The following is a 24,135-nucleotide window of genomic DNA, read 5'->3' as shown; positions in this document are numbered from 1 at the left end:
GGGGCAACTATTTGGTTCTAGCTACTTCTAGGTCTAGTCTAGGGTCTACCTAGACTAGTTTTGACTCACACAGGACCTTGTGTCCAGCTGGCCCTCTCAGAAGAAATGCAGACTGGATTTGAAGGAAAGCCTGTGCTGGCTGGGGTAAAGCCACTCAGAAGGGCCCCTCTGTTTCCTGGGATGCAGCCACCCAGACACATAACCGGCCCAGAGCACGGTAGGTCCTGTACCTCCTCCAGGGAGCCTGAAGGGACAGCAACCACTTTTTCATTCATTCATTCATGCAACAAGGAGGCATGAATCCTTTCCTCGTGGATTTACTAGTGTAGTTGGGAGGACAGACATGGCTCAAGCAGATCAGTGATGGGAACCAAGGCTGGAAGGTGAGGCTGCCTGGGTTCGAATCCAGACTCAGCCCCCCACTAATCATGTTGCACCATTCGCTTCTCTGTGTCTCAGTTTCCTCATCTGGAAACTGGGCTAGGATTAAGTGCGGTCACCGAGGACCCATGTTTAGAATAGTAGCTGGCACACACGAAGAGCAGCTTCATCAGTGGCAGCCCCTCTTACTGAGGGGGCTGCGTGTGGCACAGAACCGAGGGTGCCGTGGGGGTGGGTGGTAGGAAGGACCGTCCTCACCTGGGTGGGGAGAGGAGCCCAGGGGAGATCTCCTCGGGAGAGAGCTTTGCGGCGACCCTGTAAGGTCAAGCTAGGGAAAGAGTGGGGTCAGGAGAGGGATGGGGAAGAACATTCCAAACAGTGAGAAAGATCACCCTCAAGAAACCTGTGAGCCTGGAGTACGGAGAGACGGGGGTGAGCCCAGTTAGAAGGCTGGTGGGCTAATTCAGGCGAAAGGGGACCTTGGCCTCACGAGCTGCGGCCAGGCAGAAACATGGTAGCCAGAGCTGAGATCCGGGTAAGAGCTGCTGCCCACAGATCCTGCCAACTAGTGGGGTGGAGGGTGGTGGTATCTTCTCTGGTAGCAGGAGATGGGTTCCATTAGGTGCTCCTGAGTTTGCGGGGATCTGTGGGTGGGCCGGGGGGGGGGGGGCGGTGGCGTGTGTCAGGTGGATGAACCCAGGCCTGGAGATGTAGATCTAGTCTGTACAGGTCAAGTTTGGGGGCTGCTGCTGCCGTGGGAATCTGCCTGTGACCAACATGGGCTTTGGGACTTGCACCTGGGGCCCCATTCCTGGCTCACCACGAGCTACGGTCGCCTGTCCTCTGGTAAATCCCAAAGCACATCGACTTCTCCGGGTTCTGGTTAAGAGAACACCAAAGGAAGTTGTGGAGAAGACCTTGCAGGTGAACACAGGCCGAAAGCAAAGGCTCCTACACGAAAAGTTTGGGAAATACCTCCACCTGGCACGTAAAAATGACACGAAATTCAAATTTCAGCGTCGATCAATATGGTTTTGTTGGAACACAATCCCCTCATTGGTTTACACGTCCCCGACAGCTGCTTTCTTGCTACGCTGGGCTGGCGGAGCTGAGGGCTGAGCCGGGCTCTGAATTTTGCAACAAGGTGATTTCAACAAGGACCGTACTGTTGGCTTGAAGGGGCAGAAGCAATCCAGACAGACAGCATGTAGAGAGACAATTCTTTGGAAAACTCTGGCTCTGTAGGGAAGAGAGACATGGGGTGGTTCCCGGAGGGGAATGCGGGGTCAAGGGAAGGCTCTCCTTCCTCAGGTGGGTTTGGTGGGCTGCAGAGAAGAGGGAAACCCTCAAGAGAGTGGGAAGCATGGGATGTGGGAGACAGAAAAGAAACCGGTTGGAGGGAAGCCTACAGGAGAGAGGGGATGGGACGGGCAGTGCTCTGGAACCACGGGTGTGCTGAGCAGGGCCGCTGCCCTGGTGGACAGGCTATCCACAGTAGGCCAGACCAAGGCAGGGCCGCCATTGCTGTGAAGAGGCTGGAGACGGCCTGTTGGTGCCGTGAGATAATGAAAGAAAGCAAAAGTTCCGCAGGCCAATTTAGATAGCAGTTTGGGTCAAAAAGAAAGATACTTAAATCTGGCCTTCAGATCATGTTCACATCATACCCCGCTATTTGTGTTTGTATACAAATTGCTCGCTCTTCAAGCCATACGCTTATGTCACTCCAGAGTTACGTGGAAAAATCCCCAACGGGGTGATTTTATATTGTATTTCTACTTTTCTCAGCGGAACATTTTTGTGAGAGAACTTCTGGTTGAAGCATCACACGTGCAAAAAGGCACAACACATCCTAAGTTAGATGAACTTTCGCACGGGGAATACGCCTGTGCTACCGATGGCCCCAGCAACAGCTAGAACCTGGGTCACACCCCACAGGCTTCTTGTGCCCTTCTTTTCACCGCCCCTCCCCTAGGGTCACCGCAATCCTGCTTATTACCACAGCTTAGTGTTACCTGTTTTAACTCCCGTGCCCCCGGCATTTAAATTTGAAGCAAACATACTGTCCCTGCAGGTAGTTCCTGTGTGGCCCTTGCTCGCCCGGTGGTCACTCTGAGACCTCCACCCATTCTTGGTTTCCCCACTCTGGGTTTTTGTTCAGAGGATATCATCTGATTCTGGAACTGGTGAGACAGCTAGGCTAGGCACAGGTTTCAGGGCCGAAGAAATGGAAGTTTGGGTTGGAATCAGATGATGTCCAGTGTGTCCAAGATCACACCTAAGGAGCAGGGAGTTGATTCTCAAGTCTAGGAATCTGTCACCAGAGTTTGGTGCTGTCTAATGTGTTGTGTTTGCAGACATGGGTCCCTTAGCTTTTCTGGAGCACGGAACTCTTTGAAGGTCTGATGGAAACTTTGGCACCTCTCCCAAGAAAATGCCCATCTACACACGTTCACAGATGTCAGCATCCGATTTCAGTGGGTTCCCAGACCCTGAAGGCCACCCAAGGGCCCCCGATACAAACCTCTGACATGGCCTTACACACGCCAACCTGCATCACCACTGAAAATGTCACCGGAGTATGGGACAGTGAATGTCTCCATAATGTAAGGACAGCAACACAGCCACCATCTCATGTGTCGTCAGGAGGATCATATAGCCTTTCTCGGTGCCTGTCAGGCTGTGGCTGGGTAGCTCTGTGGTTAAGGCATGATGCCAGGGTGGCCAATAAAGATACCATAAACGTTTTGTACTATGTGCCAGAAACTTGACAGATGTGATCGCTAATCCTTATGGCGATCCTGCAGAGGTAGAGGGCCGTTTTTCATTTTACTGTCGGGAAAACTGACGCTCAAGGAGGCTAAGTAACTTCCCTGGTCCTAGCTAGTACCGACAGTGTGGGATTTGAAGTCACCGTTAGTCTGACGTCCGAGCCCTCGTTCTTTCACTTTCCCTTTTCACGGAGGGGACTTTTAGCCTCCTTCTTGTCCTGCTATGCCCTGTGGATCCCCAAAGCTGACAAGGTGTCAGGAGGGAACTGACTGGCAGCATGGGGATACCTCAGTGCATGCACACTGTCTCTACTCAGGGGAGATGTCTCACTGGAGCCCGGCCACTTTGGGACACCAGGGGACACACACACATTTCCTGTGGCCCGGTGAGAGCCTCGGGCAGTGTGAGCTGGCAGGATAGATCTCTGGAAGCAGCTAGAGATAGAAAACCAGACAGCTCTGCATCCTGGGATAGAGAAGGCTCTCCCTGGGTTCGTATGACAGAGCTATGGCACCTCTGGGCCTCAGTTTTGTTGTCGGTAAAATGGGGGTGGAGTTCAGACTAGATCAGGGGTACCCAGAGCGTGGATCTCCTACGGTGGCAGCAGCACAGCCTGGGAAAGTGCAAATTCCCTTTGCTGCCGGTGATCCGCAATTTTAATGAGCATCGAGAACCACAGATCTAGATCAGGGGTCTGTAAAACCACAGCCCAGCGGCCAGATCTGGTCCCCAGCACCCTTTTTATGGGGACTGTGAGCTCAGAACGGTTCTTACATTTTTAAATAGCTGGGGGAAAAAAAGCAAACGAATAATAATATTCTTTGACACATAAAAATGTTATAAAATTCAAATTTCAGTGTCCATAAATAAGGTTTTGTTGGAATGCAGTCACGCTCATCCATTTGCATACTGTCCCAGCTGCTTTGGCATTAGCAAGGCAGAACTGAGTAGTTTCCACAGAAACTGCTCTCATGGCTTCGCACAGTACAAATCACAGGGATGTGGTTAAACTCGATTTAGCCTCTTGGCCTGCAAAGCTAAAATATTTACTATCTGGCCTTTTATAGAAGTTTGCTAACCTCTGATCTATGGAGAGCGTGAAGGGGACAGAAAGGGTGGGAGGTGGGGAGGAAGGGAAGGGGGAAGGGGGAAGGGGAGAGGGGAGAGGGGAGGGAAGGAGGGCTAGTCTAAGAGCTGGGATCCCTTCTGGGGGAAAAAAGTGAGCTGTCAGTCAGGTTGACCCATGGAATCCTTTACACAGTTGCTTTGAGGGTGGTCTGGAAGGCCCCTCTGAACGTTTGCTTGTATGAAGATTCCAAATTTCACTTCTAGAACAGGGGCTCTTAACCGAGAAGCCCCCCGAGGAGAGACTTCAGGGATGGTCCGCAAGCTTTAATGTATGTGGGATTTTCTGGGGACAGAGGGTTCACTGGGGGGTCAGTTATCTCCTCGACCTCTACGAAACCCAGAACAGCTGCTGCTCCCCGCCCCCCCCCGCCCCGCCCCCCTTTGGGGGCATCCATTTTCTCTTCCAAGCTCTTCTTTCAAAACGTGAAAGTCCCTGGAACCCTACACACATATCCCTCCTACCTAGGAAAGGGGGAGGTTACCTGATGGCACCAGGCCGGCCTCAGGAAAGTCCTGGGAGTCTGAGGAGGGGTGGAGGGAGGGGGCAGACACGCTGAGGTGGGGGAGGCATCTAGAGGCCTTGGTAATCAGGAAAGCCCCTCTCGACTTCCCACCCTCTAGAACCCATTCCTCCCCATCAGCAAGAGGCCAACAAGGCTTGTGGCCCAGCGGGGATCCTGGAAGCCACCCTCGAGGGTGGGTACCTCCAGTCCCCAGAGCCCACAAGGCCTCCCGCCTGGGGCATTACCCGAGCAAGTCTCAACTCTGGCCCTGGGATTCCAGGTATTTTCCCAGCCAGCCCCACCTCATCTAATTGCTTTCCAGTCAGCTAATCCTTGGCCCACGCCCTCAGCTCCAGCCAGGCAAACCACCTCAGTGTGGCCAGCAGTAGCTTCTGAGACTTCCCATGGCCCGTGTCCAAGCCTGGGGCAGCCGCTCGACTCCCCTTGCCCAAACCACATCCTTCTTGCTGTTCTCCACACCTCAAACTCTTCTCTGACTAACATTTCCAAACCAAGCAGAGCGCGGTCCAGTCCAGACCAAAAGCAACGGGCTACTTCGTTCCCTACTGTCCCTCCCTCCTCCCGCCCATCCCCCCCCCCCCAAGGCCCCGGGACTGGCCATATCCAGTCTGTTGGGGAAGAACAATTAGCAAAAAGTGGAGTTATACCTACTGTTCAATTCCCAGAGCTAATTGTTTTAAGCAGGGCTTCGGCCTTAATTATGGGATAATTAGTTAGTGAATGTGTGTTTGCATTTCCACAAGTGTGTTTGCATTTCCTAAGTCTGGCTTTTAACCCTGGGAAACCAGATTCAGCAAATACTTTTATGTTCCAATACCTCTGAGTAAGGGACAAGGTCTTAATTACAGAAATGGAAGTCTTGAGAACAGTGTAATCAAAAGGGCAACGCGATGCAAGAATGAGCTAATTGTGTCTTCCACGTACTGGGCCATTGTGAGAAGGAGCTGGTAGCTGCCTGCCCTCCCAGGGCTGACCACCCCCCCCCCCCCCAACCCGGGGATTCTGCTTGTAGCCTTGTCTCACAGTCAGCCGCCCCTGCCAACCCCCTGCCCTTGAGTCCCCTGCTCTATGTTCCCCCCCCCCGCCTTACCCTTTCTTTCCCCTGCTTTCCCTCTGCTCACCTTCATTCTGGCGTCAAAAGGATTGCCTCTGCAGATCCTACCAGGGAGCCCCAGCCAACCACCCAACGCTAGCACCCTGGCTGGTCGATTTAGGTTTTAGCTCCCAACGTTTTCCTTTGCTTCTGAGTGCTCAGAGGGAGAGGCGAGAAAAAAATACTCTGAGACTCGAGGGGCATCTAGATTGTTTAGGAATCCAGAATGGTTCCCCAAAGCCTGAGGATTCTAGAAGCTAGCCCCCAGACCTGTGCTGTCCCCTACAGTAGCTACCAGCCACATGCTGTCTTGAAATGTGCCTCCTCCCAACTGAGAGGTGCTTTAAGTGTAAAGCACGCAGTGGATTTCAGACTTAGTACAAACAAGAAAAATGTATTAAAAAAATCTCATTGATACTTTTTAATATTGATTAGATGCTGAAGCAGCCATTCTTTGGATATACTGGATAACATAAAAGATATTAATTTCACCAGTTGCTTGCTTTACTTATTTATTAAAAAAAATTTTTTTTTTACGTTTATTTATTTTTGAGACAGAGAGAGAGCATGAACAGGGGAGGGGCAGAGAGAGAGGGAGACACAGAATCGGAAGCAGGCTCCAGGCTCTGAGCTGTCAGCACAGAGCCCGATGCGGGGCTCGAACTCACGGACTGCGAGACATGACCTGAGCCGAAGTCAGTCGCCCAACCGACTGAGCCACCCAGGCGCCCCCCCAGTTGCTTGCTTTAAAATGCAGTTACTAGCAAACGTGCAAGGGCACAGTGGCTCACATTATATTGTACTGGACGTGTCACTGCCTAGTTGCGATTGTGTTGGGACTGTTTAGGGCTAAGTAAGGCTGCCATTGTCCTCGACATCTGTGACTGAGAGTGTCCTTCCCACCCCCCACATGCTGTGTTCTCATCTTCTTCCCGACCCTCACCGAAGTCTCCTGAGCCCTGCGCATCCATCCTCCTTACTCCTTTTCCTCCCCAAGGGGGAGGCGGGGGACGGAGGCCCTGCTACTCTGCCTGCACCCCCCCCCATATCCCCCGTGCCCATAGGTGCTCACTCAATGCCCCTCCATCACCCTTTCCCCACGACTATCGATCCGTGTAGCCGAGCTACGAGCCCACCCTGACTTCTCAGGATTGTGGCTCGTGGGATTCTGACCTGGGACACACTAATTCAATCTCACATGAGGCCTGGCAGACTGAAGTCGAGAAACGACCACTTAATTAGAGCAGAGCAAAGCGTAGGGACAGAATGCAGGCAGCTTCACCGGCTGACAGTAGTTTCTGCCCATTCGCTCATATTGTAAGCACAGATTGCTTCCTCTGAGTCTGATTTGGGGCGAGCATTTCTCTTCCTCTCCCACTCTGACCTCCTCTCCAGGAACGGCTACCAGCCAGCCCCACGCTGCCGGCTCACCTTGCCTCTTCAAGGCTTCTGGGTTTATTTCCCCTGAGAGATCTGTCCAGATTAACTCTAGAAGGGTTATCTGGACAGAAGGTAATCTGTCTCCTGCTTTGCTCAGTCTAGACATTCTATTTCATTAATTTATTCAACCAGTATCGACCGAACACCTACTCTGTGCTGGGCACTGTTCTAGTCCCTGGGGATACAGCTGTGACGAGAATAGACACATTCCTTGCCTTTAGAAAGCTTCCATTTCCATGCTAGTCGGGGAGAGAGAAAACAGATTCACACAGAAAACTCTAAGGTGGAGCCAGATCCTGGTAAAGGCTATGGAGAAGAAGAAAGCAGGCTGCAGGGGTGTGAGGGTGGTGAGCGAGGGTCTACCCAGGACTGACCAGCTGAGACCTGGAAGGGTGCCGGGAAGAAGGGCATTCTCCCAGAAGGAAAGGCAAGGGCAAAGGCCCTGAGACTTATTTTACTGTGTGCCTTCACAGTTTTGCTTATTAAGAAGCACTTCATTTATATGATACAAATATGCTGCTGACTGATCCCATTATTTCATGTCTTTTGTTTTTCATGTCTTTATTTTGTGTGACCTCCCACAGGGAAGGGAGGAAGTCCACTCGTAATTAGCAAATCTACTAAACCCCATTTAATCTGCATCCCAACAAGGAACCAAGGACCCGAGACTATACAATGCACGAATTTGTCTGGCTCGGAAGTCCACCTCCTTCCCCAGCACCCTTCTTTGCCAGTTACAAGTAAGGGGAACCCTGGAGGTTTCTTCTTTTAGGGCCTGGCCCAGGCCACCTGTAAGCTGCTACTGATCATTGCTGGCGGCCGTGATAATGGAGCCACCAAGGGATTCTAGAAAAGAGAAAAGGTGGTTCCTAACAGCATCTGGCCCAGATGTACAAGTGCTGCTCACACATTATTTACATCTGAGGTGGGGACAGCAGCCAGTGGGGTATCATCAGATGGGCCTGAGAGCTGGAGCAGGTTAAGGAAGATCAGCGTGGGTCCTAGGGGGAGTTGCATGTGATCTGTGCACCAGCTCCCAGGACTGGGTGCTTCCCTTTTCCCCCTTCTCTCTAGCAGACAGCCGTTCTGCGAGGGGAAGGACCACGTCATATTCATGCCCCAGCTGAAGCAGCCAGCCCAGCACTTCGCGCTCCTATTGCCTGGTACAGGGTACCTGGAATGAAGTCTGGGCAGGGCTGGGCTGTGCAAACCACGGGGAGACACTGGAGCGGGGCAGCGGGTGGGGGCGGCGGCGGGCATCCAGGAGGCCAGGATTCAAGGGGCCACTTAACCTGGAAATCGCCACTGGGGGTGGGAGGGGAGGGTGGGAGGAAGGCATCTTACTTAAAAACAACAACAACAACAACAACAACAACAAAAACAAAAAAACAAAGGCCGGAGGATTTAAAAATGTAGACAGAGGCACGTGGATAGGTGCAGATGCGTGTGTATCCTGTACACACAACTCCAGCCAGAAACAATGTATCCTCCCTCCACCGTCCACTCGCCAGTTTAGAAAAAGTGCGCACCCCCGCCCCTCCCCACCAAGGCCTTCAGCCCCTCCAGGTCCCCGCCTGCCTCCTGTGCGCCTCTGCAGAAAGCAGGGGCCTCTTGAAGTTCAGACATTAATTACTGAGTTAGAATATTTTTCAGAATTACAGGCATGGCCCCAGGAGATAAGAGGAAGGAGGAGGTGAGCGCGGAGGGGCGGGGCCGCGGAGGCGGGTCTGGAGGCGGGGGCGGCCACGGGGAGCGGCCCCGCTCCCCAGCCCGCAAGGCCAGGCGCCCCCTGCAGGCGGCGCGGAGAGCGGGAGTGGGGGTTCAGCACCGCGGCCCAGGGCTGGCCCGAGGGGGCGTCCGCGGGAGGGGAGGCGTCTTACCTCCCTACCCGAGGTCTTAAACGTGGAATTCCTGCTAGAAAAACGGTCACGGTAATTAAAACTGTTTTCGGCGAAGAGGAGCTAAGACCAAATCCGTCCCCTTGTGTAATTAGGAGGTTTGGTGGCGCTGACTCCCTGGGAGGGAACCGGAAGGGCTGGCAGCGATTCAACGTCGCCCTTCAAGGATGCCGAAGATCTGATGTTTATTAAAAACGGCTCCCACCTATATGTGTAAGGCTAGCCCGTTCTAAGAGAGGAGCTGCATATTTTGGAGAAAATACCCAAAGCTTGCAACACCACCACCTTCCAAAAGGGAATTGAAGAGATGTCTTCCTGAAGCCACGCTGAGATGGGTTTGGAAGTCTCTTGAGTTTTTAGACCGTTTAAAAACGGTTCTGGCGTGGAGACTGGTTTCCCTTTGGAAACCAGTGTCTGGTGGAAGCTGGTATTTTTATAACTCCAGGCTCTCTATCAGATCCTGTGTTACCATGGTTGCTAAGGGGAACACTGGCTTCAAATTTCACATTTCAGTTTGCAGAGCCTGGCTAAGGAAGTAGAACAGTTAGAGGGTGGGGGCTGGGGAGGGGTCTGGGAATGGTGGTAGGGAGGGGGGAGACTGGGTTTTATCTCGCTGGGGGCCAGGATCCCCAGCTTCAGGGGAGGCATGCCAGCCTGTGGGTATGTGGTGGGGGCTTGGAGCAGGTCAGGGGCATCACACCAGGAGTGCCTTGGCCGCCAACTGGAGGGGGGGGGGGCGACAGCTTTGGAGGGGACAAAACTGTGGGAGTTATTTCGGCAGAGGTTACAGGAATGGTTGCTTAAGCTGGGGTATTCATAGCAGCAGCTGTTGGACCTGGAGGAGCTCTGCAGCTAAACCAGTGCCCAGGGGCTGTGTACCTGCCCCAGGAAGGCTACATTCTCAGAGGAACATTCCAGGCAGGGTCTGTGCCTAAGATTAGGGCTGGAATAAACTGTTCACGGAGGAGGGTTCTCCTGAATTTTCAAGCTTCCTTCCAGCCTGTCACTTCCTGCTTAGTCTTTTTGATCGAGGGTTACAGCAAGAAATTAAAGACACAAGGGGTTGAGGATTGTTCTTTGCTGAGGTGCCCTCGCCAGATCTCCCGGTCTCGTCTGCGTCTGGGCTCCCACTGTCCTGCGTCCCACCTCACCTCATTTTGAGCATTGCATTGTGCACAGAGTTACCCTTGAGGCCCTCTGGCTAGGAAGAGCCCAGGTTTATTTGACTTTGCTATTTCAGCTTATTTCTATCCGCACGTGTGTGTAGGAGACCTTTCAGTTCAATAAGGAAGGAGCGTTTTTCTCAGCGTTTTTTGAATGAGCAAATAAACTCTCTTTTGTGCCTTCCATAGTGTTGCTCTCTGGCTTCAAAACTTTTGGAGGTTTTCGGTATCCTCTGGCGTGTCCCGGGAGCCAGCACGGGCCCGGGACTCACCCATCAGACCCATCTTTACCGCGGTGACACAGACGGGCCGCATTTATTCTGGCCCCCGTGCCTCTGTTCACTTTTCTTCCTGGGGGCCTCTCTCCTTTCTCGCCAATACCTGTCCTAAAGCCCTGGCTTCCCCTCCCCTTTGCCCCCAGCAGCTGCCCACACCTCTAAGGTCCCCCCTGCCCTTGCATTTGCGCAACCCGTCATCAGTGTTCATGGCTGCTTCATTTCTGTGGATTCGGTCACTGAGCGGGTCGTCAGCCCTTTGGAGGAGGATCACTTCACAACTTATACTCCCTCCTTCCAGTACCACTAGGAAACTCTGCAGTGCAGAAGAGAAAAGTAGCATCGTCTCAAACCAAATCACCGCTTCCCGAAGGAGCGGAGAGTCCCGAGCAAAACGTACTTGGGGTTACAGAACTAGGCGAGACCCAACTTACCCGCAGGTACCAACGAGAGACTGAAATGATTTACAAGCAACCCAGAAGAGGTCACGAGGCATTCATACAACCACCTGGCAAAGAACGTCTCCGGAGAACACGCGTAGGCCGCCCTGTGTAGACACGCATTGCCCCGGATGTTACAGGAGGAATAACTCAGGGCGGGGCGGGGACATGGCGGGAAGTGAACCCGGCCTTGAAGGTGGGCAAGATGTCAGGCAGGAGGAGGAGGGAGATGGGGCTCTGGGAGGAGAAATGCAAGGGACCCTCGGTGGAGCTGTGGTGGGGACAGCGGCTGGAGCCTCAGAGGGCTCATGTGAGGCTCTCCAGGAAAGGGGGGCTGTGTTCGATTGTGGGGTGGCCCGGGTGCCCAGTTAGGAGACTTGGACAGTGCGTTCCGGGGCGGTCTGTGATGTGATACTTCTCTGGAGCAATGCTGGGAACACGGTTTGCTTTCAACAGTGGTACACGACAGTGCAGCTCACCAAGGGGCTGTCGTGCATTACTTGCTTGTATTTGACGCCTTAAACCTGCAGGGTGGGTGTTAGTCCCATATTCCCATGTTACAGATAGAAAGTTGAGGTTCGGAAACATTAAAGAATTAGGTGAGGGGCACCTGGGTGGCTCAGTTAGTTGAGCGCCTCTCCGGGTCAGGTCATGCTCTCACGGTTCATGAGTTCGAGCCCCGCGTCGGGTTCTGTGCTGACAGGATCTTGGTGGCTCCCTCCCTCTCTCCCCCTCCCCCACTCGTGCATGTGCTCTCTGTCTCTCAAAAATAAAATAAACATAAAACAAATTAAAGAATTAGGTGAAAGCCCCACAGGCTAGGAATGGCAGGGCTGGGATTCAAACTCCGGTCTCTCTGGCTCTTCCGGTGGTGCTCTTCCCACAGTGCTCTCTGGCTGCCAATGGCTGCTCACTAACTGCACCTAAGATGCAGCGACTGGTGTCTCTTAACCTTGGCTGCACGCTGGAATCACATAGAGGGATGAAATCTTTTTTTTTTTCCCCTCTCAAACCTCATCCCCAGAAAGTTTGATTTACTTGGCTGAAGTGGGGTTGGAGGGGCGGTCTGAAAAATTTGTAAGTTTTTAAAAGCTCCCCAAGGTGCAGCAGGGTCAAGAGTCCCGGGTCGCAAGGGGAATAATTTCAGATCTCCGCTCCCCTTAGGGTCCATCGGTATCCTGGGCACAGTGGACCTTGGCCTCTTCTGGCCATACTGGGCCCTGCCCCGGCCCCAGCTGGGTAGCTGAATGAGGCCCCATTTCCTGCTCTTGGGAAGGGAGGAACAGTCCCACTGGAAAGGTACCTCCGAAGAATGTTCTGCTCGACTCTCTTAGCCCTGTGAAATAGCAGAGTTTCTCCACCCACACCCACTTCATCTCAGCCTTTTCCGAGGTCAGATTTCCCCTGGAGCCAAAACAATGTGAGCAATTGAATGCACGCTCACGCAAAAAGTTGAAAAAGTGGCTCTCTCATTGTTGCATGGGGCAATTTCATTTCCTGAGAAGCTGGACTTGCTGCCCTCTGTGTTCTCCTCCCCAGCCTGTGCCTGCCGGCCCCTTCCAGGAGCCCAACCGGTTGCATCCTTGAGGGTGGGGTGTGTGCCCGTCGGAGACACCCCTCAGAGGCACCTACCCCCTCCCTGCCCTTCCTCTGGAAAAGGCAGGGAGGGGCGGATGGGGTTTCTGGGGCCTGGAGGGAAGGAGAGCAAGGGAGCCAACCATAGGGAGGGGGTCAGAGGGAGGTGCAGAGGGATGAGAGATTCCTGGCACAGGGCAACCCCCTCCCTTTCTCCTTTCCTCCACTCCTGACCTCTGGCTATGGCTGCCAGACTCAGAAGAGCGCAGGAGGCTGGGAGTCACGGGTAGAGATGGGCTGGGGGATCGGAATGGAGACGGAAAGGCTGAGAGGGAGTGGGCAGAAGCAGGCCCCTAGTACATGGGGAAAGTTTGCTCAAAGGAAACAGAAGTAAGGAGTTAAAAGCCACCCCAGAATTCCCTGCCAGAGGAACTTTTGATGAAGCTTTTGAAGCAAGGTGCCCAGGTAGAAGCCTTCAATGGTATCTCGGAACAGTTTGACAAGATCACCATTGGGTCATAGAGGCGACAGCAGAGTGGAGCGAGCCAAGAGTGTTGTAGGGTCAGGAAAAGGGTGTGAGGAGAGGACCCTCCCTGCCCCCCCCCCCCCCGCCCCCAACCAATTAAATGGTTGGCACGTTGGCTCCAGCTGAGATGGGAGATGACGACACCCGTAGCTCAGGCCACAAACACTAATTATACCCTCCTGTGTGGGGCCCTGGCAGTCACAGTTTGGCTGAGGGCCTCAGCAGGATGAAGGGGTCCTTAGAACGCTCCTGGAAAACAGCTTGAGGGATGCCTTACCGTTTCTTTGGGCCTTCTTTGATTTCATTCATTAACATTTTTCAGTTTTCAGTGGGTAAGTCTTTTACTTCCTTAGTTAAGTTTATTCCCAAGTATGTTACTCTTTCTCATGCTACTGTAAAGTGAACTGTTTTCCTCATTTCCTTTTCAGGTAGTTTGTTATCATAGTGTCGAGAAATGCAGTTGATTTTTGTATACTGATTTTGTGCCTGGCAACTTTACTGAGTTCATTTATTAGTTTTAACCTTTTTTAAATTTTTTGGTAGAGTCTTTAGGGTTTTCTTTTTTCTTTCTTTCTTCCTTCTTCTTCTTCTTTTTTTTTTTTTTAGAAAGTTTAGGGTTTTCTATATACAAGATCATGCTATCTGCACATGGAGACAATTTTGCTTCTTCTTTTCAATTTGGATGTTTTCTATTTCTTTTTTCTTGCCTAGTTGCTGTGGCTAGGACTTCTAATACTATGTTAAGCAGGAGCGTTAAGAGTGGACACCCTTGTCTTGTTCCTGATCTTGATGTGGAAGATGTAATATTGTTAAAATGTCCAGACCACCCAAAGTGACCTACATATTCAATGCAATCCCTATCAAAATTACAGTCGCCTTTTTTAAAGTAATAGAACAGACAATTCTACAATTCATATAGAACCACAAAAAATTCACATAGCCAAAACAGTCTTGATACAGTTTGAAAACGAACGTGTCAGGAAGCACTACACATCCAAATTTCAGAATATATTCCAAAGCTATGGTAATTAAAACATACGTATAGACCAATGGGACAGAATTGAGAGTCCAGAAATAAATCCATGCATATGTGGTCGACTGACCTTCTGCAAAGTACCAGGAACACACAATGGGGAAAGGATAGTCTCTTCAACAAATGGTGCTGGGAAAACTGGATATCCACATGCCAAAGAATGAAATTGGACTCTTACACCACACACACACAAAAATAACTTCAAATGTATTAAAACTTCAGACCTGAAACTGTAACTTGTCAAAGAAACCATAGGGGAAAAGCTTCATGACATTGGTCTTGGCAGTGATTGCATGGATAGGACATTAGAAGCACAAAAGCAAAAACAGACAACTGGGACTACATCAAATGAAAAAGTTTCTGCGCAGAAACGCACGCACACACACACACACACACACACACACACACACCCCACACACAACAGTGAAAAGCAACTTACAGAATAGGAGAAAATATTTGCAAACCACATATCTGAATGGGTTAATTTTCAAAATATATAATATATAATACCTGGATTGAAAAAAATGAGCTAAGGACTTGAATGGACATTTTTCCAAAGAAGACATACAAATGGCCAACAGGCATATGAAAAGGTGCTCAATGTCACTAATTATCAGGGAAATGCAAATCAACACTGCTTCACGCCTGTGAGGACGGCTATTATTACTATTTAAAAAAAAAAGACAAGTGTTAGAGAAATAGCTATTCTGAAAGACAGTTAAACAAGAAGCTAAAAATAGAACAACCATATTATCCACAATCCCACTCTGAGTATTGATCTAAAAGAAGTGAAATCAAGATCTCGAAGAGACATTAGCGCTCCTGTGCTCACTGCGGTAGCCAAGATGTTGGAACGACCTACATGTCCACTAACAGATGAACAGATTTAAGAACGTGGTATACCCATACAATGGAATACAGTTGAGCCTTGAACGCAGGGGTTAGTGGCACTGACCCCCTGTGCAATCGAAAATCCACATATAATTTTGACACCCCCAAACTTAACTAATAGCCTACTGTCGACCAGAAGCCTTACCAATAACATAAACAGTCAATTAATGCATATTTTGCATGTTATAGGCATTATACACTGTATTCGTACGATAAAGTGAGCCGGAAGAGAGAAACTATTACTAAGAAAATCCTAAGAAAGAGAAAATACATGTACAGAGCTGTACTGTAAAAACTCTGGATGTAAGTGGACCCCCAGGGTCCAAACCCACGTTGTTCAAGAGTCCACTGTACTATTCCACTTTATAAAAGAAGGAAATTCGGCAGTATGGGACAGCCTGGATGAACCCGGAAGACATTATGCTAAGTGAAACAAGCCAGTCACAGAAGGACAAATACTGCATATTTCCACTTGCACAGGGTATTTAACATAGTCAAACTTGTAGAAGCAAAGAATAGAATGGTGGAAGCCAGAGGCTGGGAGCAGAAGGGAGTGTGAGCAGCTAATTGCCACGCACAAAATTTCTGTTATGCCAGACGGATAGATTCTAGAGATCTGCTGTGTGGCATTGTACCTAGAGGTTAACAATAACTGTAATGTACACTTAAGAATCTGTTCAGAGGGTAGGCTACATATTAAGTGTTCTTATGACAATAACATTTCATTAACATTAAAAACACTTAAAAAAGAGGGGCACCTGGCCGGCTCAGTCGGTAGAGCATGTGACTCTTGATGTTGGGGTTTTAAGTGTGAGCCCCACGCTGGGTGTAGAAATTACTTTAAAAAAATGTTAAAAAACATAAAAAAAGAGCTCACGAAGCAAACGCGAGCAGTAAACAGGAGGGCAAGGAAGTTCCTGCACCTTCCAGGCACCAATTATACTCTTCAATCACTTTGAAAACCACCTTGGCACAGCCATTTGCGCTTAGACAATGAAAAGTGCTCACTGAACATGATTCTTCTCCATCCCTCAAAGAGAGATCTGATCGGCGCATGTTATTTATGGCAAAAGCGGAATCAATTCCACGATGGCCTATTTGGCTTCCGCTGTGTAGCAGGCGCTGGGCTAGGGACCGAGGAGAGAGAAAGGTGCTTCATGAGGCAGGAGCAGAATGTCAAGAGCAGAGAGAGGCTCCAGCAGTCAGACCTGGATTCCGAAGCAGACTCTGCTGTGGGGCCCGGAGCAAGCTGCCTGACCTCTCTGTTCTCTAGCAACCGGGGATGATAATCTTCAGAGTTAAAAGAGAAAAGAATGCATCATGTGCTTGGGACCAATGCCTTTCACTGTACTGTTATCATGACTAAATACTAAATTGCTAAATAAATTAAATACTAAATTACCCAATACTAAAATACTAACCAAGGCACCACGGAAAGGCCGGAGCCTCAAGAATGGAGTGCAATGCCTCGTTCTTGGGAGCTGTCCCTGTGCTCTGCTGGGGGTGGGGGTGGGGACTTCCCAGAAGAGGGGACTTGGGCTGGGCCTGGGAAAAGGTGTTATGGCCACGAAGAGAGAGACTCCAGGGATGGAGTCCAAGGTCTCAAGCTTGAGTAACTGAGAGAACAGTTAATTCAACTAGGTCAGAGTGTGCAAGGAAAGGCCCAGGGACTCCCTCTAGGGCAGGGTGCCTCTCAGAGCCCTCGGTGGCCTCCAGTCTGAAGGGGCTTTGGGGCCAAGCACACACTCAATCTTAAAGGGGCATGGGGGTCAGTGAGGCCCAGGTCCAGCGAAGGTGGCCTCTGTGAGCTGAGGACCCCAAGGTTGTGGTAGGGCTGTGATGATTTTCTTCCTCTTAGGTTTGTGCTAAATGAGACTTTTCACACCAAGATGGCCCATGGGTCTGTGTTTTATTCAGGAGCTAGAGGAAAGGGGAGGAGGAGAAGCCATGGAGGTGTGCAGAAGCAGGGGATACAATGGGTGGCCCATGACTGTAAGAAAAGGCAACCGGGTGAGTTCTGGGGCTGCTGCCTGGCTGCGAGGGGGCAGGAAGTAAGGGTCTGGGCCCACACCAGGACCTGGACTGTGCAGGAAGGCCCTGGGGAAGAGCTCTGGCCACATCTTGTTGGAGGGGCTTGAGGCATGACCTGGATGTGTCTAGTGGGCAGCCGGCAATGTGGGCCTGGGGTGGTTCTGGGAATTGGGAGGACCCAGGGTAGGGGTGGGCCCAGTAGATTTGGGGTCGGCCATCTGCATGGCCTCAGGGGAATACCCTAAGCTCTTCCACGGAGAGAGAGGCAGCAGCAGTGGCTTTGGCTTCTAGAAACTTCTTAGAGCTGGCCCAACCTGCTTTGGGAATGTCAGTCAGGCCTAGGTATGAGTGTGTGTGTGTGTGTGTGTGTGTGTGTGTGTGTGTGACAGATAAGGTAGGGGAGGCAGCAACAGATTCTGCGAATTCAAGTGTCTATCTCCAGGGAGCTGGCAAAGGCACAGGGCCCCCCTTCATGCCCCCATCTTTTCTTAAGGCCCTGTTTTAGGGAAGCTAAGTTCTCTATTTATTGGAAAGAGCCCTAGATTGGTCGGTGAGAAGCTCCAGGCCAGCCCTGGCATTGACTGGCTCTGTGTCCCTCTGGGCAGGGCTCTCAGCCTCTGTGTCCCTTTAAGATTGGGCATGTGCCCAGTCCTAAGTCAGCCTGGAGGACACCCAGCTCTCTGAAAGCCACCGTGCCTAAGAACAAGTCCCTTGGGCATTTCCTTCCACACCCTGACCTACTTGTCCTGGTGCTCTTAGCACCCACTCCACACCGTGTCTTTCTCCCTAAACCCCTTCAGGGCCAGCAGCATGATCCCGCTCTACAGGTCAGGAGCCAAGGCTCAGGGCAGGTGAGCTCTCTCCTGAGATGGAACGGCCGAAAACCGGCAGAGGCAGGATTTGAGCCCCGGCCTGGTGCTCTTGAACCACCTCACCGTGGGCCCCGAGCAGACAGCTTGGAGCACGGGGCTCCGGTTTCCTCTTTTCACAAAACGGTGAAAGCCACAGATGAACTATGTACTCTTCAAGTTTACCGTGAGCGTGGCAGGCACCTTTGGGTTTGTGACACCGTCCTGAAAGGTTTCATGTACCCAACAAGCGTGCATTAGGGGAAGCTCCTCGGTTTCTGCGCAGATCTCCTGGCACCTTCCGGATCTCACACCCGAAAGTTCGCGCTACCTCAGGCGGTGTTAGAAGCGTCCTGGCAGCCAGGGCCGGCGCTCGGCCGTAGCCCTGCCTCCTGCTGCTCGGGGAAGCAGGTGATGGCAACACCAGGAGGTGCCCAGATCACGCAGAGGGAACGTGTCGGGGCAATCCAGGTCACTGCCCTCGAACAGCGCCGCTCCCTGCCTTGAGCTGGGCTGCCAGGGGCACAGGGCGACTCAGGCAGGGGTGGGAGGACCCCAAGAGGCCATCCTGCTTCCGAGAGGGCCGCCTTCCAGCCACCCCCGGGGGATGGCAAATGCAAAGCTATGGCCTCTCGTGGTGCTGCGTTCAAGTGTGCGACGCTCTGAGAACGACACACGGTTGGAAGAGGCCGTTTTCCGATTCTGAGAAAGAACTCTGAAACCAGGCGCGTTCGTTAAGAAGTATGTCTGGCTACGAGACTGACGGGTTTCCAAGGTGCCCGGGGGAGGTCTGCGTGCTCTGCTCTAGCCAGCGTCTGCACCGCCTGGGGCGAGCACCCTGCTCCCTAGAAGTGGATGCTTCCAAGACATTCACAAATACCCCTTCCCTTCTCTTACACTGCTCTATTATCTTCTTCCTTTCAAAAACACAAAAAATGTCCCTTGACGCCACCCCTCCCCTGTAGGTGACAGGTTCCTCTTTCCCTGTTGCCTTTCACAGAAACACTTCTCCAAAGACTTGTCCGCACGCACGTCCTCACCTCCACTGACTCCGTGCTCGCCCCACTGACACCACGGGCCCCCGACCTCCTTGTTGCTAAACCCCGGCCGCTTCTCTGGCTGGTCGGATTGACCCCCCTCCGCCGCTCCCGAGGCTGCTCCTCCCTAGGTCCCAGGGCCGCTGCTGGGAGTGGGAGGGGGCAGCACATGTGACGGGTTGGCACCAGCTCCCGGTGGGATGATTCTCAGCCCTCCTGGAGCCTCCTCTGACCCGCGCCCTCCTGGCTGGCCTTCTCCGCCTCCTGGCCACTCCTCCATCTACCCCCACTCCGTGGGTCACCCCATCTGGTCCCCCGCCTGGAGCACCAGGTGCACACTGTCACTTTACACGACGCTCAAGTCCATGTCCCCAGGGATCCCGATGGCTTCCTGATCTCTAGACACTTCTATCTGAGCAACTGCGGGACAGCTCCCTGGTGACTACGAGGTCACCCAAACAGAAGAAAATGACTCCTGGTTTTCATCCCCACTGTGTTTTTCTTCCAGGCCTTCCCATCCCAGAAAATGGCGCCACCAGGCCGATGAACCGGGAGCCCACGTCCCTTCCTCCTTTCCCCGAAATCTCACGTCAGCAGGTCCCGTCGGTTCCAACTCAAAAACACAACTGGAATACAGTCCCCCTCCACACCGTCACGGCTGGGTTCCGAGCCACCACCCTGTCACCAGACGACACCAACGGCCCCGTAAGGCGCTCCTGGTTTCTGTGTTTGTCCCTTCCAATTCTGGCCCCCAGGCATAGCCAGGGTGACCTTCTGCAGTGGTAGGGCAGGCCGCCCCTGACCTGTACCTGGTAGGGCAAGGCCACCCCTGACCTCTTGCTTCTCAAAAGCTTCTCAACAATTCGTATTTCTTTTTTTTAGGTGAAATTTAGAAGCAAATAATTCAACGGCAAACCAATCCAGACCAAAGATCTACTCATTCAGTTCATACTTCCTGGAGGCCTCCTCCCTGCAGGCAGCGTTCTAGATTGTGAGGTCTGAGTTAACAATACTTCCCTTTGGACGGCTCTTGCCCTTTATACAAACCGAGTAAATTACAGCCTGGCTTTCGTAAACAGAAGCCCGGGGACTTATGTTTCTCTTTACCAAGCGATTGATCGCGCGGTAAGTGGTACCGGCCCCGTAGCTTTCCCCGGGCATCCGGGTTTTGCTTACAGACATTCCAAGGTGACGTTGTCGGCGCCGGTCGCTTACCTCCCTGAGGCAGGTGTAGATGGGGCAGACGAGCACGCGGAAGGGCTCGCCTGTGCTGCTGCGCATGGTGCCGAACACCTCGCACAGGAAGGTGATGAAGCCAAGCCAGCGCTCCACGTCTTGCTGCTGCAGCTCCTCCCGCACCGTGAAGTCCTTCTGCGGAGGCACAAGAGACCGGGTCAGCCTCGCCAAGGTCAACCCGCTCAGCCGTAGCGCCTACCGGCTAAGGGCTAGTCCGAGGCAACTGGTCAACCCCATGCTTTCAGTCGCTGGAGGGTGACTGCTGGGGACTCCAGAGCCACCCCGACCTGAGTCCACAGCGCCTCTTCCTCAGTTTCCAGATCCGGGGCCCGTCAGCCTTGCCTCGCTGACCCCAATGGCGAGGTGGGGGAGTGAGATGAAGGTGAGATGACACCTCTCCCAGAGGCATCGCCTCGCCCATTCCACCCCCTCTGGTTAACCTCCAAAGCATGCCCGCCACCTGAGGGAGGGTAACCAGAATATTGTCCTGCACGTCAGCCATTAGTGACTGAGGCCCGTCAGGGCTCCGGCACTGGGCTAGAGACAGCTACAGCCCCTGCCTGCTTAGGGCAAGTAGCAAGATTAGAGGCACTCATTTATCTTCCTTAAAAATAGTATCGCCCCATTGTGTGCCAGGCTCCGTTTTAAGGACTAGGAAATGACATGTTCACTCATAACTGTGATACAAGAATGAAGGTATTAAAGCCACTGGGGACAGGGGTGTCATTCTAGGTGAAAGGTCTTTGGGAGCTCCGAGGCAGAAGTTATCACTTCCAATTGGAAATCAAGGCCACGAAAAAGCTAGGATTCCGACAGGGGTGGGGTGCGTCTGGTGGGGAGAAAAACGATGTAGGGGGGGTAACATGGGTGTTTGGGAAACAGGGAGGTATAACCCAGCCTGGGTCCGGCATGGGTGGCATAGAGAGGACAAAACAGGAGGCAGGCCTGAGAAAGAGGGTGGGGCTAGAGTACGGACAATTGAAACCAGCCCAGGAGCTGCATTCTGTGTGATGGTTGGCAGAGGAGGTTTTGGGGTGTGTGCGTCACGAAAGGCCACGGTCATATCTATGCTCCTTACAAGGTTAATATGGCATGGATATGGAGACCAGACGGAGGCCACCGCAAAAGCGCAGGCTGCATGAAACCTGAACTCCCTGGCATCTGTGAGATGAGACTCTGTGGTAGGTTAGATTATATTCAGAAATATATCTCCCCTGCCCCTTGTCTTTGGGTTCGGCCATATGACTTGCTTTGGCCAACAGAATAAGCAGAAGTGACAGGGCGCCGGTTCTGATCCCAGGCCTTAAATGGCCTGATGTTTACTCTCCCATGCTTCTCTCATTGTCATGGGAAGGCCATCCGGGGGCCGGTCTGATGGTCCCAAAGGGAAGATGAGAGACCCGCGAAGCAGGGCCCCACCCAAGTCTAGACGAGATCAGGTGACCCCCAGCCAACTTGGAGGCACATAAGACAAGACAGTAAGGTGTGCCGTTAGGATTTCTGTGGGTGTCTGTCGAGCCGCAATAGCTGCCTGATACAGGATTGGCACATTGTCAAGATAAGGAGTCACAAAGCGATGGATTGCAGGGCTGATGGAAAAGGAAGACTCAAAGGTGATACCAAGATTCTGGATCTGGGTGACTGTGCCACCAAGAGGAACGGACACGGGACGGCACACGCTGTAGAATGGGCGGTAGGCCGTTCCCACCGCCCAGTACCCGCCCCCTTGCTCATTTCGGCCGCACATTCTCCTTGCTGCCAGAATCTCACAGAAGACATGGTTCACGTCTGCGCCTTGTGCGTGACGGAAGTGCCATCTAGAAGCCTAAAAGGGCAGATGGGGCCGCAGCCTCCTTGGCTGGCAAATTCGGGCTGGGTAAGAAGATCTCCAAGAGATGTCACTCGGTTTCTGCTTCTGATGAGCCTGGGTCACGGCTTATAATTTCAGTTTGGTCAGTTTAAAGCGTGTGTGTGTTTCAAACAATAGCAACAGCAGCCACTGCCCGTGCACCAGACACTGAGTCAAGTACCCTAACTGTTCATATTCGATCATCACAATGATCCCATGAGGTAGGTCCTATTATTGCCCCATTTTATAGATGGTGAAATGGAGGTTAGAGAAGTTATCCAATTTGCCCATGGCAGAGCTGGGATTTGAACCCAGATCTTCCCGCTCTGGACACCAAGCTTTTCTTCCTCTTCCTTTTATTTTTATTTTAAAAGTTTTCAATGTTTATTTTTGAGAGAGAGAGAGAGAGAGAGAGAGAGAGAGGGAGAGGGAGGGAGAGACAGAGGGGGAGGGGCAGAGAGAGAGGGAGATAAAGTCTGAAGCAGGCTCCAGGCTCTGAGCTGTCGGCACAGAGCCCCACGCAGGGCTCGAACGCACAAACGATGAGATCGTGACTGGAGCTGAAGTCGGACGCTTAATTGACTGAGCTACCCACATGTCCGTAAATGTTTGTATATTTTTGAGAGAGAGAGAGGGAGAGAGAGTGCAAGTGGGGAAGGGCAGAGAGAGAGAGGGAGAGAGAGAGACGGGGACAGAGGATCCGAAGTGGGCCCTGCACTGAGAGCAGGGAGCCCAGAGGGGCGGCCTGGTGGTGTTTTAGGTACCTGTGAATTAATACATGACTTTGCCCACCACCCTAGGCCTATAAAGGGCCCTGGACTGCTGTCCTAGAAGTCATGAATCTTTAGGTCATTTCATTCTCATTAGCCTGTGTTTGTCCCACTATATCCTTGTGTGGTCAGAGCAGAGGCAGACATTAGTGTTTCAATGTTCGAATGGGAGAGACTAAGGCTCAAAGAGGTTAAAAGACTGGATCGAGGTCACTTAGCATTGGAATCTGAGTAAGAACCTCCGCCCTACCATTGCTCTTGAAATACTGGCCTGAAGGCTCTCAGCCTTGGTTGCACGCTGGAGTCACCTGGAGGAACCTGGAAGCTACAGATGTTTGGGCTCCGCTGCAGAGAGGTTTGTGTCGCTGGCCACGGTGGGGCCAGGACCCTGGTAATCCGTGAAAGCCTCCAGGTGATTCCGTTGTGCAACCGTGGCTGAGAACCACAACTCCCGGCCTTTATAAAGTGCCGACCTGGGAATCAAGTCGGGGCCCTCTATCAGTGCCTGAGTTATCCTTTCCCCATCTCCCAGAAAAATGCCTGTGCAGGCGGACGTAGAAGAAGAAATCCCCACAACAGCACTGAGAAGGAAGACAACAGTTCACCAACAGACTCCTCACCAGACTCGGGAGGTTGACGCCACTAAGTAAAGTGCTGTCATGAAGAAGCTCTTGTTGCCCAGAGCAGCTTAGCCTCCTCCCAGAAGACCAAAGTCAAGGGGTAGATGGGCAGGCAGCTTGGCCTTCAGCCCCTCCCCGTCGGCCCCTGGCTGGTAGGCAGTCTGTGGCTGCTTTCGCACCCCGTCCCGCACACCAGGGCAGCTCCTACCAGCACTGCTCTTGCCCTGGTCACTAGGGATTCAGGGGCCGAAGGCACCCTGTGTCCTCAGAGGCACGATACTATCAGGCAAAGCGCTCTCAGTCAGGAAAAGGCTTGGGGCTGTGCATACCAGAAGCCAGAGTTTAAAAAACCGATCACATCTGATCAAAGAACTACAGCTTGACTCAGTTTCCTCCTGGTAATCAGTGGCCCCAAGAGAGGACTCTGTTTGGGGCTGGCAAAACGCACTAGGAATCTGAACACCTGCTAAATACTGGAAATCACATTTGGGGTGTGCACATGAAACCACCCACAGAGAGGAAGACTCGACCGCTGCCACAGCAGACATCGAGAATTCCAAGGATGATCCATACGGCTAACCCCAGAACCAAACTGAGCCTCTGTCATT

At 52.2% G+C, this 24,135-nt stretch overlaps 1 protein-coding gene across 11 annotated transcripts in view; it reads right to left on the bottom strand.

The window, feature by feature from the left end:
• CTIF (cap binding complex dependent translation initiation factor) overlaps positions 1–24,135 on the bottom strand; it is a 292,743-nt gene that overhangs the window by 19,748 nt on the left and 248,860 nt on the right. For 10 of the 11 annotated variants that reach the window (XM_053205574.1, XM_027068927.2, XM_027068929.2 and 7 more), the window contains one exon: positions 20,268–20,423. The exons of the other annotated variant lie outside the window; for it this stretch is intronic. In XM_053205574.1, coding sequence (XP_053061549.1) covers positions 20,268–20,423 — 156 coding nt within the window. The remainder of the gene's footprint in view (positions 1–20,267; positions 20,424–24,135) is intronic. 11 annotated transcript variants of the gene reach the window in all.

This window comes from Acinonyx jubatus, chromosome D3 (genome assembly GCF_027475565.1).
Source record: "Acinonyx jubatus isolate Ajub_Pintada_27869175 chromosome D3, VMU_Ajub_asm_v1.0, whole genome shotgun sequence".
Classification (NCBI taxonomy): Eukaryota; Metazoa; Chordata; class Mammalia; order Carnivora; family Felidae; genus Acinonyx; species Acinonyx jubatus.
The sequence above is the reverse complement of the archived record's forward strand: the minus strand, read 5'-3'. Positions and strand labels throughout refer to the sequence as shown.